This window comes from Copadichromis virginalis, linkage group LG7 (assembly GCF_057382275.1).
Source record: "Copadichromis virginalis isolate Kocher_CV1m ecotype Utaka linkage group LG7, C_Virginalis_male_GT1.1, whole genome shotgun sequence".
Lineage (NCBI taxonomy): Eukaryota > Metazoa > Chordata > Actinopteri > Cichliformes > Cichlidae > Copadichromis > Copadichromis virginalis.
In genome coordinates, this window is record NC_140624.1 from 50,684,060 (window position 1) to 50,703,734 (window position 19,675).

The 19,675-nt window shown below is 39.9% G+C and overlaps 1 protein-coding gene across 1 annotated transcript in view; it reads left to right on the forward strand.

The window, feature by feature from the left end:
* Positions 1-16,589, forward strand: part of csgalnact1a (chondroitin sulfate N-acetylgalactosaminyltransferase 1a) — a 37,431-nt gene extending 20,842 nt beyond the window's left edge. Inside the window, exons 5-8 of the mRNA XM_085464002.1 lie at positions 9,763-9,941; positions 10,195-10,289; positions 10,505-10,586; positions 13,716-16,589. Of these exons, the coding sequence (XP_085320128.1) occupies positions 9,763-9,941; positions 10,195-10,289; positions 10,505-10,586; positions 13,716-14,011 (652 nt within the window). The 3' untranslated portion in view covers positions 14,012-16,589. The remainder of the gene's footprint in view (positions 1-9,762; positions 9,942-10,194; positions 10,290-10,504; positions 10,587-13,715) is intronic.
* Positions 16,590-19,675: the final 3,086 nt, after the last annotated feature.

A 19,675-nucleotide genomic window follows, 5' to 3' on the forward strand; every position in this document is an offset into this window, starting at 1 on the left:
ATACCCTGCTCACTGCTTTTAAAACTGTCAGGGTTTTTTTGTTTTTGTTTTTGTTGTACAGCTATAAAGATTAGATAAATTTACATAAACTAGTACATGGCCACGCAGCAGTATTGTTTGCTGTGTTTGTGCAGTTGTTAAGCTAATCACTATGAGAAAAGTCAGAAATAGCAGTGGTACTTCCTGTTTATATAAATAAATAGATAAATATAGGAGTCATTGTGTGCAAAATGGATTTACGTCTGTGTAATTAAGGGACCACATCAACCAGTCGTTGTCTGGTTGTCTAAAAAAACAAGTGTATTTGTTGTACAGTCATCATCCAAACACTGCCCACCCCCATTAAGTGTGTAATAAATTATTGGTATAATAACTGTCATCATGATTGCATAGATGTAGTGATATCTATGGGTAAACCATGAATTCTGTATAGCTATATTTTAGACTTTTCATATAGTCTATAAATACAGTGAATATAGTAAAATGATGTTATACATAGGCAGACAACTATTCTCACTCACATACACACCTGTTGCCAATTTAGAAGCACACATTTACCCAACATGCAAATGCAAAGGTGCAGAGAGAACCCAGGCACTGGGAGAACGTGTAAACAGCACACAGAAAGGCCAGCCAAACACAACACATTCTTGTTATGAGACTATAGTGCTAACCGTCATGCCACTTTGTCATGAAATCAAAATGACACAATGCTTTTGGGTCATTCTTACTATTCGGTGCCATTTGAGTCCTAATGACATAATATGGTATATTTAGTGTAAAACTTGTCTAATGCTTATTTCTAAACCATTTTCTTGTATGTTTAACCCCCCTCTACCATAGAACACATTGATATATACACAGGATAAATACATTAAAAGTAAATTACTTTTATTTTAGCACAAGTCACTAAAGTACTATGTCCCCAGTCATGCTTGCTCGACTTCAGTTACAAATATAACTTAAAAAAAAAAAAAAAAAAATCTAGATATTTCATCATTTCTGGATTGGCTTATTTCTAATGTTCCTCATCAAATGTTCTTTTTTATTATTAATGCATGTTTAATACTTAAAATCTTTAAAAAATGTTGTGTCCCTGAATCAACTGTCACCCCTGTTACTCTGATAAGAATTCCATAGAACACATCACCTGATTATTCTTTTAGTCACATGACACTCCCGGATGTAACATATTTTGGAGGGAAAACTTTCAAGAAGAAGACGAGTAAGTACCACTCTTTAATCAACCCTTTTTTCAATGTTTTAGCAAGATTTTGTAATGTGGCAAAGCATAACACGTCCAACCTGTTACGCTTATTAATAGTGGAAACAATTTTTTTTTTGTAATTTTTATAATATGGCTAATAAACATGTTAAAAATGGTTCTTAGTGGTCACCATGTACTAGCTTGTTGTTCATCATACTAGTAGTAATGGCTAAGTTTAGCATAAAATCTCCCCCCTGTTACCGTCACCCCTGTTATTGCTATGCACTGTAACATGAAATTTCCTTGCAGATTTTAAAAAGGGACATTGTAGCTTTTAGAAAATGTAAATATTACTATAACTGTGTATTCAAAACAGTTATTAATAGAAAATTGAATGTCCTGTAACAGGGTGGACATTTGGCACGTCATGGGTAAAGACTTTGATTTTAAAAAATATTATAATATAATATCCTTAGCTGGACCAATACATTTTTCTTATAGGTTGAAAATCCCTCTTTTAGATGAAATGTTAAAATAATTCAAAATTTTGTATTTTTTGATGAAGAGTGATCACACTGAAATGGCACCGAATAGTAGGAATGACTCTTTTATAAAGTGTTATAGATGCATAATTACTATAAATGCACCATTTTAGCCCTTCGGTAAATGGTTGCCTATATCAGATATAGAAATGAACCTTCAGGGGTTTAACATTTACCTTTTTCCTATTTTGGTTGCTCAAAAATTGGCAATGTAGAAGGATTTACCAGGTAACCAAACAGACAGATTGATACCATGAGGTAAACATTAATGTTAGCATGCTAATGATGCTAGCATGCTTTGATGTTAACCAACATACTTTAACATTTTAGGGTTAACATCTCCTCACTAAACACAAAGCACAGCTAAGCCCTGATACGTGCAGTTATACAGTGATTTAATTAAAGAGCAAGGTGTCGCAAATCTTCTAAGCTTTTTTTTAACTAAATGACATCTCCCAAATGTGAGCTAATGCTTATTTTATTTTTCCGTTTTTTGTTTTTATCAATTTTTTCCTTTATACATACATAGCTCCGACTTACAATAGTACTTTCTAAGTACATTATATTATATACCCTGCAACATTTTCTTATTTTCTTCAGTTTATCCAGATTCCACCCTAAAAACCAAGTCAAGGAGAGGCCTGACCAGAGGGCTGTTTCTGTGAAACGAAACTGGTTCACACAGAGCACATGCCTTAATTGGCCAGCAAGTCAATATCTGTTTGCAGCATGTTGGCATCATTAGCGACTGATAAGATTCTGCACTTCCAGCAAATTCAATTTAACACTATAACTTGGTTTAGTTTGTCACATATCACCTCTAGCTATTTGTCTTGGTGTTTTTTTGTTTTTTCTATTAAATCACATTGCAGTCACACTCCCCACTTTTAAATAGCACAGTGTCCCTGCTCAAATTTGTTTGGGAAGCATTTACATGACTACCCACAGCCAATATAAACTACTTGAGGCCAATTTCCCAAGAGCCTAACAAGATCTAAATTGTCCGGGCTCTCAGGCAGCTTTTCAGCCCATATCAACCTCTCTACAGGGTTTAAATTATTACCTTTTTTTTACTGCAGGTGATCATTATTTGAGAGTATACGTATTAAAAGTCAGTATAAAAGTATTTGCTATTAAAAAGCAAGGTTCCAGAAAGCAGGGCCTTACTCTCCAGCGATTCTGTCTTTTTTTAAACATACAGAAAATCAGTTGCAGCTTTCAAATGTGGTTCTTAACACATGCACACTTCAAAGCCTAAACTCAGACTCAAACCCACAGGGCCTTGTATGTTTTCGAGCCTTACATGCTAGAAGATAATGATTCAACACAACATGAGTGGAGCAGAAACCAATGGAGACGGAGAGGGGGGCGGATTGTGTGTAAAGGATGGAGAAGAATGAGTGATCTGTTCTGTGGAGATACCAGTCGATACATATGAATAATTACTGTGTTTCAGATGCAGAGGGGAGCCAAAGGCTGAGGGAAAAACAGAGCGAGAGGAAGTAAGAGAAGAGGTGTAAAGATAAGATATCAGAGCTGAAAGAACTTGAACAAACCACAGATTTTTCCGGGGATGGAAAAAGGGTGTCACCAAGGATTATACATGAAAATCTCACAAAGATAAAAGGCCCAGAAATTTGGAGAGACAAAGCATCAAAGGATGAGATCACTTTGTCATTCCTTTCTCTTTATCTTGTAGCAACTTGCCTTTTGCAATTTGTGCCATTACTTCATTGCACAGAAGGGTTAACGATCTCAGAAAAACCCACTGGGGGCTTTGAGTGAGCACGAAAATAAAGTTGAGAAGTTGGAAGAAGATTATAAGTGTATGAAATAATATCCAAATCTCTCATGAGTTTGAAAGCTCTCCAATATTCATTATGAAGAGATCTGATGCCTTTAATACAGATCTATTTTGAAAAAACCATTATTAACTTTGGTAGGTGTCTTGCCTAAGGGCCTCAGTCAGAGAGTGATCATGAGTCTACATTTTTTATAGTTTGCACTTACCCCTTTATTACATGCGTGGACTGCTGATTCCCCTGCTCGCCATAAAGAACAAGCATCCAGAGAGGTTATGCATGCCACCCCCTGCTCTGTAAACAGAAGACAGCCAAACATGAAGTATGAGTCGTTTAAAATTTATTGCACGTAAAAAAATCATAATTTGAAAAGAAAAAAAAAAGCAGCTACTGGCATTGCTGAATACAGAAAACACTTGAGAGATGTTGAGTAAGTGGAAGTTGACTTTTTTATTTATATTTTTATGTATGTATTAGGTGGAAACTACAGTTGTACCAGTGAGTCTGTGAGGCTGGCCTAAATGCTAAATGCTCACATATTAATATTTAGCAGGTGCAATTCCACATCTTTATTTTTGCTAATATTAGTAAATCAGCACTAAGGACAATTTATAGCTAATCAAATATAGCTTGTTTTGATCAAACAAATATCTGTTATTACAGAAACTGGATTGGAGGGTGGCGAGGTTTTGCAGATGCATATGATGGTAACTTTTGGGACGTACAACAATCGTGACAGTGTAGAGTGACTCGCCTGCAGCCAATTGGCAAACGTTGGAAAAAAATGCATATTACTAAGAATATGTATTTCCTACAAATATGCACATATTCTTTTTTGCCTTTTATTAACTCGTTGACCAAGACTTCCTAGCAACTGCTTTGGTAGCTAGCAGATTGTGTCCCGTAGTTTGCATGAAAGGCGCCAACTTGTCCGGAAACACTTGGCTACTATCCAAGCTGGAGTGAAACTGTGAAAAGTGCGACTCAAACTGGAAACCCACAGGAGACCGTATTCCTTCAAAGTAAAACTTGTGCCTCTTGAAACATGTTAGCACAGCTTTTGCTTTTAAGGATGTTTTCCATGTCCGGTTTGTGTCAAGTTTTGCCACTGCACGGCTAGTAGTTAGAATTAGTTTGCAGACAGGTCAACATCTTCTATGTAAACTACTATCGACTGAGGCTTTTAATGCAGGGGACAGATGTAATCTAGCAGCATCCAACAACCAATATGTCAAACAACTCTTTCATGGTATCACGCTAACAGCGTCACAGCTAACAGATTGACTAGCACTAGCTATTTATTTTGATTAGGCTGTTTATTTGTCAGCCTGATGTGATATTAAATAGGGTGCCAACTTTGGTTAGTCATTAAAAAAATAAAATCCTGGATTCTAATCCAGTCTGTGTATTCTCTTTATGGATTCCTTCTGATTACTCTGGCTTCCTCCCATAGTCCAAAGAAATGGGGTTACACTTTGGCAAATCATTCAGACATATACCGCATGACTAAATTGCAAGCTTGCTTCTGTGATATCTTCAAGAAGTGTTGAAAATGAAGAGAAATGTGTATATGGCCTCATATTAGATGCACCATATTTGCAGTCAGTCCTCCCCTCCCTGTCCTGACTGAGCAGAACTAACAGGATCAGACCTGCTGCTTAGACACAACAGGGAAGCTCTTTACAGATTCACTCAATCTGACACAATTTCAACAATTTCACTCCTACTAAGTACCATTAGGTACCATCACGCCTACAGTAAACAAATTGACTATTTTAGATCATAAAAGTGTGTGTGTTGGGAGGAGGAGGCTGATGCCTGTGGGTAGGAAGGGAGAAAAAGAGCAGATATAAAAAGTAATTTAGAAAACAAGGATTTATTTCTGGATTAAGTTGACACACAAATGTGGGGTCTATGCTCATATTTCTGGACTTGCAGTCATGAGACACAAATACACATAAATGTGTGGAAGCATTATTCAGAGAGGAAAATCACTTGAAGCAAAGCTTAGATTCTGTATTAAGAGCGACGTAGCAGGCAGCGACTGCTTTGCAAGCCTAGAAAACCGCTTTATAGTCAGCGTCATCTTTTCCTATTCGAGCCAGGAAGCATTTTAGCAGTGGTATGTTAAGTAATGGCACTCATTCAATATACAAACTCTTGATGTCTAATATTAAATAAAATATGCATGACAAGATTTTTATAAAACACGCACACACACTTACTTAGCCAGTAAAAGTGTATCCCTGGATGAACTGTTATTAAAATGAACCAAAGAACAAGCCATGAAAATCCCAACTGATTAAAAGAAGATAATGAACAGCAAAATGCCTTGAAAATAAACCGCTTACTCCAGTATCAAATTACAAGACAATAACGTTGATTATATTACAAATAAATTAACTCAAGTTCCCTGTTGAAGGGCCCTCACAGGCTGCCTCATCCAAGCTTTTTGTCAGTCACTCCAGAAAAGGAAATGCAATCAAGTCAGTTATCCCCCCTGCCCACAAACATACCTCTACCATGTGCTTGATTGTGGAAATATTTTCAAAAGCACCACCCACTCGCGGACCAGAAGGAACACTTATACCGCATGCCTATAGGATTGAGCAAGAGACAAACTCCTGGAAACAAGTGGAGACGGTAGCATTTTGTTCCTGAATAATATTAGTAATCAGGATATTCTGACTAAGCTAAATGTCTCTGTAAAAATTAAACACACTAAGCAGCTAGATTAGCATAAAGACTGGAAACAAGGGCGAGGCAGCCTGGCTCTGTCCAAAAGTAAAAGTTTTTTTAGGCGTATTTTAAGCTGCTCCTTAATCTCCCAAGGGATGGATCCGCATGTTTGATTTGGCACAGATTTTCCAGATGCAGCGCTCCCGTTTTCATCTGGGCTTGGGACCAGCAGTAGAAGTGAACTAGCTTGTGGCCCACTAATGCTGGGTTTGTGTCTCCTTCCAGTCAAGGGACCTTTCACATGTACAACCAAAGTGTCAACCACTACACCAATGGACCAATCTGACATCTAAAATCAGTTTTAAAGAAATAGTCGGGCATCTGACATCTTCTTGGTAGCAGGTATGTAGTTAGTGGTACCACTAACTTTACAAGTCCTCACAGTAGTTTAGCTTAGTTTGGCATAAATACTGGAAACTGGGGAAAACGTCTAGCTCCACATCTCTGTCCAAACGTCCTTAAAAATGGTATCTATAATGTTCACGCCTTCTATATTGTTTGTTCATTCTGAAATGATGATCCCAGTTTTTGTTTCATTCTTTTAAAATCTTCAATGCGAAAATGACTTTAGTTGTTCTCAGTGGATTTCCTAGCAAACAGGGATAAACTACAGCTTTAAAACTAAAGACACGAAACAAAGAGCAGAAGGACGTCCGGCAACTTCACATAAATTCTCGACGTTACTGTGCGTTCTGGTTTGTTTGCGAGAAATCATGATGTATTTGCAGACTGAGCCGATGGGAAGCTCGTCTCCCATTAAAGTAAAGCCTGAATCAACATGTGAATAAAGCTCCTGTTGCGTTAACATTGTTTAAGACAAACAGAGCTATTGTTCTCCGTCTCTGCCATCTGTGGACCGTTTAGTGCCAGCGGGTGGGTCCGCGGGGACTCTTGTGTGTAGACGGTGAAACAGACTGACTCGGCTTGAGTTTATAGACTTGAGATGTAGATGTGGAGGCCAGGCTCCGTGCACTGACAGCACAGAGCGGGCAAGTTAGCGCAGACATCCAGATATTTCTACCTGTATATGAACATTTCGCAGATTTTCTAAAGTTAAGACAGTTCAGGGATGTGAAAGCTTTTTTTTTTTTTGTCTGTGTCTTTAAATGACAGGCAGAAGTGGTTTTTCAGACTATATAAAATAGTCTCATTACTGGTGTCATGTTTTTGTTTCTTTTGAATTTAGAGCCACTGGGGACCAGAGGGTTTCATGTCTTATTTATGGGGGAGGTTGAACGGAAGGGAGCGAGACAAAAGCTTTACACAGCAATATACATGAATCAATTTCACACACTGAACATTGTTGCAAACGTGACACACTCGCACAGCGGGGATTTAGAAATGTGGGGAGTATGATTCAAACCACCTCAGGCCAAATGTTTCTTCTGGTCATCCAGATTTTCCTTGACAGAGCGTGTTTCCCAGCATCGCATGGATGAAGGAGGGTGATGGATGCAGTTTGTCCTGCTTCACACTGAGATATGCGAACTGTTTTTTTTTCCCTTTCTTATTCATCCTTTATTCAAAGCCCATGCAGTTGTGTGTGTGTTTTTGTCTGAGTCTGTGAATGCGCATACATGAGGAACGGATTAGTCACAAACAGTGTAAATTGTTATGCTTAAAGAAAAGCCGCAGCTGTGTACATCTGGATCCAGCTGTTTCTCTTCACTCGTGCTTCAGCCTTGAACAACTCAGTGGCCAGTGACAGAACCAGCTGAGTTTCCCATGAAGCGGAGTAAAAAGAGTGGGAATTTGAGCTGATGTGCACTTTTGTGCGTCATCATGTTTAATCTCTGGGTGGAACGTTCAAAAAGCAGAAATCAGAGGATTAGAAATTCTAAAGTTGGTTAAGCTGAATTGTGGCGCATGGCCCTTCAGCGAGATGAGCTCTCAAGATTTGTGAAAAATGTGGGAGCTGCGCTATATTTCCGTGTTAAAGTGGCTGCATATCAAACAGTCAAATCACCATTACCAAAGTTCATTACCACCAAGTAAGATTTAAACACAATTCAGCTAAGTAGAAATCATAAATTAGAAACACAGTTGCAGCACAGTAATGTTTTGTGAGGGGAAATTAAAGTGTGCTAGAAAAATTACTCAATCAACAGCAGAGCCCTACAGCTAGAATTTATTCAGCAGCATAAATACGGCAATTAATGCTTAATATGTGGTATGTAGATAAAACGGAGTCATATATGGAGCACAGAATCTGCAAACATAGGAAAGATCTGCCATATGTTAAATAATAATGTATAGAAAATGTCTGACACCACTGCAGTGGTAGTAGTGCAGCCTCACCTCATAGCAAGTAGCTCCTGTCTTTGAATCCACTGGCCGGCTGTGGCCTTTCTGTTCTCCTGCACCTTTCACGGGTTTGCATTGGGTACTCCGGCTTCCCCTCATTGTGCAAAGACATGCATGTTGGGATAACTGGTGATTTTAAATTGGCTGCAGGTGTGAAAGATTTTATGTCTCTATATGTTAGCCTGCATTAGACCGGTGACCGGACCTGAACCAGAGAAGCGATTAAGAGAACGGATACAAAAGATGGCCTTCAAATTATGCCGCAAGAACAGTTTCATTTCGATATAAGGGGAAAGCATTTGGAAGAATTGAACATGACTTATTGAGATGTGGGATTTAATTAAGCTGTTTAGTGATTAGACTCCGATGACCCATCGTGGGAGAACGGATTGTCAGAGGTGATAGGAATAATGACAGGACCCACCCGAATTTAGACACTAGTGGTGAAGATGAAGATGGAGGCTTGGATGGAGCTCTGTTACCGGGGTGAGGCAGTGATGGGGAGGAAGCGGGTTGCATGAATGATGCGATGATGTCAGCACTGAGTTTGATGGCGTGGGAAAGTGAAAGTGACTTGAAGAATAGACTCGCAGCCCAACATCCAGGCAAGCAGGCAGATGAGTGATTACAGATGCTCATAAACTACATTTGTTCAGATGAAATTATTAAAAACTGTATTTATTTGAGTGCAATCAATAAGAGAAGTAAGTTCTGCTTCTGTAGTGGGTAAATTGTGGCATGAGGATAACTGGGGACAAAATGTGAAGCAAGCAAAGTTGAGTGAATATGATTTTTGTAGGCTCTTCTTCTTTGTGTCGGTGCCTCCGTCTACAGAACATACATTATAGCAGGTCTCACTACCATCTTGTAAATCTTGCTGCTTTCCTTCTGTTGCAAATCACTCCTGACATTCATGTCTGCCCACTCCACCCTGCCTGCACTTTCTTCTTAACCTCTCTTAATGAGTCTGCTGCTTTAGATTGATATGATTTTTGTAGGCAAAATAAACAACAGTGCTTGCAGATAACACCATGCTGTTTGTTATTTCACTGGAATTCAACTTTCTTTCCTATTAATTCATTAAATTGTGAGGCTTTTTTTTCTAGCTTCTAAAGTGCTTCTAAAGTTGGCTAAATTACCCAAACTACTTCTCTTCGCCTTTCTAAAGGGAAGCAAATTTTAAGAACTACACGCTGATGCAGCTGGACGAGGAGTTCTCTCGGGGGCGGGGTCTGGACATCGGCGCCCGAGCTTGGAAGGGAGGCAACGTGTTACTTTTCTTCTGCGACGTGGACATCTACTTCACCGCCGACTTCCTCAACACCTGCCGACTCAACGCACAGCCTGGTGAGATGACTGCTGTAAACTCCCATGAGACATGCGGCATGCAAAACACTTTAATGACAAGACAAAATGCCAACTCTGGGTATTTGTAACAACCCTGGTGACAGATTTTTATAATTGGATTTTCAGTTATCTCAGGCTGAGTTGAGTGGGCCTGTTAAGTTTTCTTCTTATTTTCTATTGTGTAGTAGTAATGCACACATTCCCATCAGATTACAGCTGCTTCATCTAACAGTTCTTTTTTTCTGCATCTCAGGTAAAAAGGTCTTCTACCCGGTGTTATTCAGCCAGTACAACCCCAGTGTGATCTATGGAAGTCCCGATCGTATCCCAGCAGTAGAACAACAGCTGGTAACACACACACACACACACACATACCTTCTTTTCATCCCTTTTCCAAACCCTGCCACGCACTTGTGGAAAATACCACACTCAGCGTGGCGCTGCATTGCAGAACAGTTTAAAAACACTTCACCTCTCCAGTTGCTATAAGTGGACAAATCCTGTGTGTTGGACTAGTATTTCTTTCCACACGCTGTTTAACGCTCGCTTATTTCCTCCTGTAGGTGATCAAGAAAGACACGGGCTTCTGGAGGGATTTCGGTTTCGGCATGACCTGCCAGTACAGGTCCGACTTCCTCAACATCGGTAAATATGACGGTTATTTACAATCCTGACACGGGCATCGTGCCCATCGGCGCATCTTTGCAGCGAGGAATTGGTAAACAGTTGCTCCTGGGGGCTGATTATCAGTGTGCAGGTGTTACGTAACGCAGGGCGAAAATGGTCCTCTGAAAATGTGCACTTTGCCACTCTTAACGGCGCCACCGCTTAATGGATGTAAAAAAAAAAAACCCTCACGGCCCAAATGGTTCAGTATCGCATTACTTTTCTTAACAGGGAGGAGATTTTATTATATCACTCTGCGTGAAACAGCTCTGAGCTGCAGCAGCATATATTAGCATATCTCATCGCCCCGTGTCCTCTCCATCTGTATATCTGGCAAGGAATATTGGCTCTGTAGATAGATTTACATCAATTTAGTTTGCCTCCAAAGTGAAATCAATTAGAGGCTACTGTGGAACTCTGAGTGCTTTATTGTTTAGGGCCCACACACATGCACACACATTCATGCAAATGTCCTCACTTAACTATGCCAAATTGTAAAACACAGCTCCAAGGCCAGGAGTGTTGTAAAAGGATAGTTTGGCATTATGGGGAAATAGTAATGTTAACTCACTTTATGTTCCAAGTTGTATTCCACTTCATGTATTTATTTATGAGCGCGTATCGATCCCAGAGCTGAAAACTAAAATGGGATCTAAAGAAAAAAACACAGAAGACATTAGAAACAGAATGAACAGCTAGCCTGGCTCTGCTGAGAGATGATTAACTAACACAATATAAAGATAAATATGCAGTAAAAAAAAAAAAAAGTTTAAAAGAGTTTAATTGATGCATGGCAAGTTGGCAGATTATTTTACATAAACAGAGGCCAGCTGTTTAATCGTTCAGCGGTGGAGCCAGGCAGTTTTTAGAGGAGGGGCAAGGATGAGACCTTTAGTCACATTATGGTGGTGCAGAAATCGATGTTTGTCGCATCATTATTGTCATTATAAGGATGTAAATACACTCATTAGCCATGTTATTAGGCACTCCTTGTTAGTATCAGGTTGGGCACCCTTTTTTCCATCTGAACTGCCTTTCTTCTTCCTGGCACAGATTCAAGAAGGTGCTGGAAACATTCCTCAGAGATTTTGGTCCGTGTTGACATGATAGCATCACACAAAAGTCTGCACATCCATGATGGGAATCTCCCATTCTGTCACGTCCTGAAAGTTGTTGACTGGATGGAGATCAAGTGACTGTGGAGGCACCGAACTGAATGTCACGTTAATGAAACCAGTCCAACCACACGCATCAAGGCAAAGCGTGTAACAGACACGCTGGTCCGCCGTGTCCATTTCCCCCTTTGGATCTCTAAAACGTAAATGTACATTAGGGCTGCCACAAACGATTATTTTGATAGTCGACTAGTCACCGATTATTTTTGCGATTAGTCGACTAATCAGATCATCATCCATTGAACGTAAAAGTACAGCTTATTGCACCAGCAGCATCTGCTCTTATATAACTATCATTAGCTTACAGCTTAAGTGTTTAAGGTCTGTGCTAACTAAAAATAAAGACAAGATGATAGTTAATTGAATTCTAATTAAATGTGCAGAAGCCAAACAATAACATTTTTAAGTTATCTAAGTGACTTGTATATGTTTAACCTGAGTAGGGCGGTGGGTTTGAAAACGATCTGCCGGGAGTCCGGTGCTCTCATGGCCCCCGGCTAGCTATCGAGCTAGTGGGTAACAGACGCCTCCGAAAACGTCGGAGCGCTTTTGAAAATATGTGGTGTCTTGATAAACTGAGCAGATATTTGAGGTTTACACAGCTACATTCTCGCCTGAAAATATGTTAAACGTTTATTTTGTGACCCAGAAAGAATAATAAGAGTAATATTAAAACTAACTAGCTGCCGCCATTGTTGACAACTGCGCTGGGCCGCTCTATGAATTCTGGGACACAGTTTCTTCTTCTTCGGGGTTTAACGGCAGCTGGCATCCTTGTACATGCAGTGCTGCCATCTTCTGTTTCAGTCCGTTATTACACTCTTAAATCCTGCTACTTATTCCTGCTTTTGGGATCTTACAAAGCTTCAAATGACGCGTCGACTATTAAATCAGTCGTCGACGATTTTGATAGTCGACGTAATCGTGACTAGTCGACTAATCGTGGCAGCCCTAATGTACATGCATGCAGAAGTTGCAGTGATCTGCAGTAACAGCAGAGGGAGAACTACCGGTAAATCTCTTAGGAAAAGAAGGAATGCATGTAACGTCTTTGTAGACTGATAAAGTTTTATTTCCAATTTCATTCGTTTAAAAAACAGCTTTAATCCAAAGAGCATGAGATGGGTGGAAAGAGGATTTCCATCTGGGTAAACAACAACAACAACAAACTGAGAAAAACAATTACATCCTAATTATTTCCACTCAGCTGTAAAGTGGGTGAGAGAAACAAATAATGTGGTAAGTGGGTCTGCTTCTGTGTTTGTGTCACAGATTTCTAAAGGAATCTTTAAAATGAGACGGGGAACAACGAAACACGTGCGAGAGCTAAACACGATTAGCGTCCACAGTTTCCTTTCTCACCGAACTCTTGATGTGAAATGAAATTATGTGTCTCCCCAAACGTATTTCTTTATAAAAGCATAATTTAGTGGTTCATGTTTGCACTCTTTGTTTCATCATAAGGATGTCCTTTTGTTTTTTTTAGGCCACGAGTGCACATTCAGAAACAAGCACAATGCATCCATTTGTGCAAATGTTGTGTCTTATCTGTGTTTGCCCCTGCAGCTTGAATTTAAAACAAAAAAATGCAAAATAACAAAATAAGGCAGACAGGGAGAGACGGCATAAACAAAATAAAACTGCAGGGAGGTACAAAGTGCAACTGAAAGCAGGCACGAGGAGTTCTGGCGTCTAATGTGACAGGTTTAAGATCGCCTGGTCACAAAGTCCAAATGTCTTTTCTGTCCCCACAAGAAACAACAAAACAAGGCCGTGGTTATGATCACACACCACAAACTCTAATCAGATTTCATAATCAGCATCCAAAAACTCTGGAACTAAAAAAATGTTTAGAAAATTGTAAAAATAAAATAAAATTTTTTTAAAAATGCGGAAAGTTTCCTATCGCACGCTCTCCTTCTGTTCTGCCCAGGAGGTTTTGACATCGACATCAAAGGCTGGGGCGGCGAAGATGTTCACCTCTACAGGAAGTACCTCCACAGCAACCTTCTGGTGGTTCGAGCGCCGTCGCGAGGCTTGTTCCACCTGTGGCACGAGAAGCACTGCGCCGACGAGCTCCCGCCCGACCAGTACCGCATGTGCATGCAGTCCAAGGCCATGAACGAGGCCTCGCACGGCCAGCTGGGGATGCTCTTCTTCAGGCACGAGATTGAAGATCACCTCCGCAAGCAGAAACTGCAGCAAAACTCGAACGCTAAGAAGACTTGAATGCTGGAGTCAGCGGCTGAATTACGGTGGCTCTCTGTGCAATCGGAGCTGGTGAACCCAGCTGATCTGAACTTTATGCTTTAAGCGGATTGCTGTGAAATGCTCCTGTTTGCTGTCTTGCTGAGAACTATTGAGATGGTCTACCCGGGAAAATCCCTCCCTGTCTTGTTGGGTTAAGTTTTTTTTGTTCATCTTTTGGTTGGGTCTGTCTAGTTCTCTTTTACCTGCATTTCCAGTCTTTGCACTAGGCTAATGCAGGCTTAAGTCTGTCTTGTCATCTAACTCACACCTAGAAAACAAACACGTGGTTACCAAAATCTAAAGCTTCTCCTTTTAATGACAAGATGTGAGGACTTTGTTTTTAAGGACTCAACATAACAGAAACTGTTTTGTCTGCGCATCTTCACTGTTGAAGTGGAGAGTCGGACACTTCCTGCAGCATCCATCTGTACTGTAAGGTGCTTTTCAGCGCTCTCCAGAAGAAAACGTGGAGCCTAAAATTTTGAGCTTTAAGTTGACTGTGAACTGCGTGCCTTCTGTGAATAACTCCTGAACACTGTCTGCTCTGGATGGTCAGTAAAACTAAGTGATCCTTCCTGCAGGTTTTATATAAATTGGGGAACACTGCCACCTAGTGGGCGGGGGTTGAATAACGTGCTTGTGAACAATTAAGGACTTTTATAAAGCCTTAAATGGTCTTGTAGGTTGTTTTTAATATATACATATAAATTATTGTTTATTGGTCTTCTTTGTTTTATTAATATTTTTAATTTTTGTAAATGCTACAAGCTTCAGGCAGTGTTTGGTGTAGGCGTTTCACTTTTGTAGTGAAGTGAGAGTATAACATGAATCACTTAATTTCTGGGTGTTTCCCAAAAAGTGTGGCATATACAGATGGGTTAGAAATGACAGGAAAACCCAACACAAAGTTATGAATCTTAGTAAGTTAATTGACTGCCAGTTGTCAGGTGTCTGTCTGTCTCACACATTGGTCCAAAATATGTGTTTGAGCAGGCTGAGATTTGGAGACTTTGAACCCTCGTGTCCTGTAGACGGGGATTGTAATCACATCTGGATAGACATGTTTCATTAAGCGATTGAAGGTGGTGCGCTGGCTTGCAGCAAGATTTCCCTCTAAGTAGGGATGAGTGGACCATTAGGCGTGAGGTTGAAATGCCCGTCACAACATAAAATCACTAAATCCCCTCGCTGTGGGGTTCTAGCATTCAGGCCTGTACCGGTTTTTGATGCCAGACATGAGAATGGGATCAAGGATGACTCATCCGGCCATGGCACTTATTTCCACGTTTCTGACAAATAGTGCTTTAGTGGGTTTGTCCACAAAAAGTTCAGCTGTGCATTCATTTTGATACAAACCACAGCAGCATCTCTGTCTGTGTAGCTGATGATGGATTGTTATGCTGATGTCGTCAGATCGCTGACACTCTGCCACCTGAGGAAGAGTCGCTCCGTTTGTCTTGCACACATCAAATATGCGCCATCAGTTGTTGTTTTTAAACCTACCCACTGATTTGTTTTCCCACTCTGCTAAATGCAGATGTCACTTTAGTCACTGTTCCCTGTGAAACACCAGCGAGTCGAGCAGTCTCGGCGACCAAAGCTTCCTTTCTTCTTCATGCAAAAGCGAAATCAACTGGACCTGCCCACCATCTTTTAATTTGTAACCCATCTTTACATATTTATGCCCACAGTGTGACTAAAGATCACTTCCTTTTTAAATATTTAAATTAAGATAGACGTGAACATGTAGGCTACTTTGTGTTTTCATTTACTTAATTTGCGGCCACATAAATTAATGTGATAAAATGTAAATGTAAATTATTGACGATGACTCAGAAAGTCAGAACGGGACTTTTAATCTTAAGGTTTTTATTCCACGTGACTCAAATGTGACAAAGATATGAAAACTTGCCAGTGCAATACTAAAGAAGAAATGTGACATTACACATGTTTGAGTGTAGTCACAGAGATACACAGAGATACCTGACTTGTCTTTTGTGTTTTATTTTACACAAAATCACATTCTTCTGTGTGAAAGTCATTCAGATGATCCTTTTATATTTGATTCTTTTATGTTCAAGATATTTCTTTCACTCCATGTAAATGAGCTAAATAAACATTTGTTTATACTTTATGACTTTGCTTATGTCATATTCTGTAGTTATCAAATCCAGTATACCTATAAGATGGTTTGCATTACAGAAAATATTCTTTTTTTCTACTTTCAACCGTATTTTGACACGTGTAATAACACAGACATGTTCATCTCTGTTTAGTTCTTTCTTATGTGTTAACTCTTGATCCAAAATGTCCAGTACAAATACATTTTTAAAAAGTAAAAACAAAAATGTTAAACAGAGAATATATTATTACAGGATAATACCAAATAATGCTATTTATGTTTTTTTTTTTTGTTTAGTTTGCTTATTTTCACAATAAATGTCATCTAAGTTTTTACGTTTTTTCTGTTATTTGATCATTTTTGCAGCGTCTGTTTTTCTTTCATTACACTGCTTTTTTTCTAAATGTTTTATGTCAATAAAGACATCAAGGCAGAGCCAGTCGTATGTTCTTTAAAGGTTAAATAAAGTCCTCTTCGCCATATTGATTAAAGCAGTGTTTCTCAACCAATGTGCAAGATTATCTGGTTTCATCATGCTAGGCCAACAAACCATTTGGGGGTTTTTTTTGTTTTTTTTTTTAAAGGGGGCATTTGCATCACAGAAGAGCCAATGATGGTTCTGATATCTGGGAAAAAAATAAAAATAAATTATATATATATATATATATATATATATATTAGGGGTGCAACGATACACACAAAAAAATGTTCATGCCTTTTTAATTTGTCATTTATTAAAATTATAAATATATATTTTAACTCAAAAGTACAGTTTTTAAATTTAACCCTAACCCTTGTGCGTGTTTTTTATTTTGACAGCGAATGCGCACCTGCGGACCACTTATGTGCATCCCTGGTTATTTAGCTCATCATATTGCAGCCACAGAAATTCTTTTGTCCATGAAACCATAAAGCTGCACTTTCTTTTTGCCTTATAGTCTGATTTGTCATAACTTTTCCGTTTTGTGGTAAGCTTTTCTTTGGCTGTCACTTCTTCACCCTGACCTGTCTTATTTGGCTCAGCAGAACTGAAATATATATCCTGCTGCTTTTACACACGCATTCACATAACGCTCAGCGATTCTCTGGGCGATCAACCTCTTACATGTTTAAGCTGCGGGAGATTTCACTTGTCATGTTTGCGTAGTAAGCTAACAATTAATAAGACGATGTCAGAGGAATTGGTGCACAAATTATCATCACTCACCAATCAGTACTGTCGCTCTCTATACACAGTTCGCGCGATTGCAAAGTGAAAGCAAAAAAACAAGCGCAAATATGTCACATATTGACAGTGGCTCACCGATGCCAATGACATAATTACCCAGCTACATTTCTGAAAGAATGCAAAAGCATTGACATATATTTTTCCTTCCTACAATAGCCCGACGGGCAGGGCAGAGATAGATTTTGGTAGCCCGACTGGAAAAATCGCTAGCCCCAGGACGTGGGGCTAGCGATATTGCGAGCCCTGTATCTGATTGAGGAATCACTCATCTTTGGAAAAGAGAGTTTATTACAGAGAAATGGCTCTTTCCAAAATAAAAGCTATACTATCTGCTTCTTCTGGGCTATATTCTCAGCAGCATATTAAACATATCAGGTCCCCATAAGGAGAATCATTGTAGCATGCGTGCTTGTTGTTTTTGTCTTTGCACTAGGATGATGTCGGCGTAAATGTGCAGTCATATTCGTTGTGTTCCCACTAGCGCTTTCAGGTTAATCTCGTTGAAATGACCTTAACGCCACAACAAGGCAAATCTCCGTTAACGAGCTACCGCTGATCCCCCGTGCATGGGGCTAGACGGCCAACACGTTAACGAGCTAACTGCGCTAACACACTAGTTCCCACCCATGTAATTGAGCATTGCATGGCACATCCAACATACTGTTTTACTTTAGTCCATGACTCGCTTACCTTCAGGGTCATACGTCACATGAAAACCAAAATAATTCCAAACGCCAGATCTGAATGAGGGTGGGGGAGGTCCATGTTGCAAGGAGAGCTTAACTTCTGTCTTGCTAGCTTGCCCTGCGCTCTTCCTTCTGACTATGCTGTCTGTGTTGAGCGCTCAGTGGATCTGCGCTCGACAGTGCAGCCTAGGAGGAGTAGTCGAACGCAGATTCACTGAGCGCTCCACACAGACAGCATCGTCAGAAGGAAAATTGATCAAATAAATTACAAATGTTGTATTGTTCATACATATGCGTACCGAACCGAAAGCACTGTATCGAACGGTTCAATATCGATACGAATAGGGGTGCAACGATATTCATATCGATATTGAACCGTTCGGTTTGAACCGCAGATCCACTGAGCGCTCAACACAGACAGCATAGTCAGAAGGAAGAGCGCAGGGCAAGCTAGCAAGACAGAAGTTAAGCTCTCCTTGCAACAAGCAAATTGAACCTCATTCAGATCTGGCGTTTGGAATTATTTTGGTTTTCATGTGACGTATGACCCTGAAGGTAAGCGAGTCATGGACTAAAGTAAAACAGTATGTTGGATGTGCCATGCAATGCTCAATTACATTGGTGTGAACTAGTGTGTTAGCGCAGTTAGCTCGTTAAGGTGTTGGCCGTCTAGCCCCCATGCACGGAGATTTGCCGTGTTGTGGCGTTAAGGTCATTTCAACGAGATTAACCTGAAAGCACTATTGGGAACACAACGAATATGACTGCACATTTACGCCGACATCATCCTAGTGCAAAGACAAAAACAACAAGCATGCTACTAACTTTAGCCGAGTCATTTAGACAGCTGTTAGCACATGATTCTCCTTATGCTGCTGAGAATGTAGCCCAGAAGAAGCGGATAGTATAGCTTTTATTTTGGAAAGAGCCATTTCTCTGTAATAAACTCTCTTTTCCAAAGATGATGTGATTCCTCAATAAGATACAGGGCTCGCAATATCGCTAGCCCAACGTCCTGGGGCTAGCGATTTTTCCAGTCGGGCTACCAAAATCTATCTCTGCCCTGCCCGTCGGGCTATTGTAGGAAAAATATATGTCAATGCTTTTGCATTCTTTCGGAAATGTAGCTGGGTAATTATGTCATTGGCATCGGTGAGCCACTGTCAATATGTGACATATTGAAGTCGCGTTTGAATTTGCGCTTGTTTTTTGCTTTCACTTTGCAATCGTGTGAACTGTGTATAGAGAGCGACAGCACTGATCTGTGAGTGATGATAATTTGTGCACCAATTCCTCTGACATCGTCTTATTAATCGTTAGCTTACTATGCAAACATGACAAGTGAAATCTCCCGCAGCAAGCTTAAACATGTGAGAGGTTGATCGCGCAGAGAATCGCTGAGCTTATGTGAGTGCGCGTGTAAAAGCAGCAGGATTTATATTTTAGTTCTGCTGAGCCAAATAAGACAGGTCAGGGTGAAGAAGTGACAGCCAAAGAAAAGCTTACCACAAAACGGAGAAGTTATGACAAATCAGACTATAAGGCAAAAAGAAAGTGCAGCTTTATGGTTTCATGGACAAAAGAATCTCTGTGGCTGCAATATGACG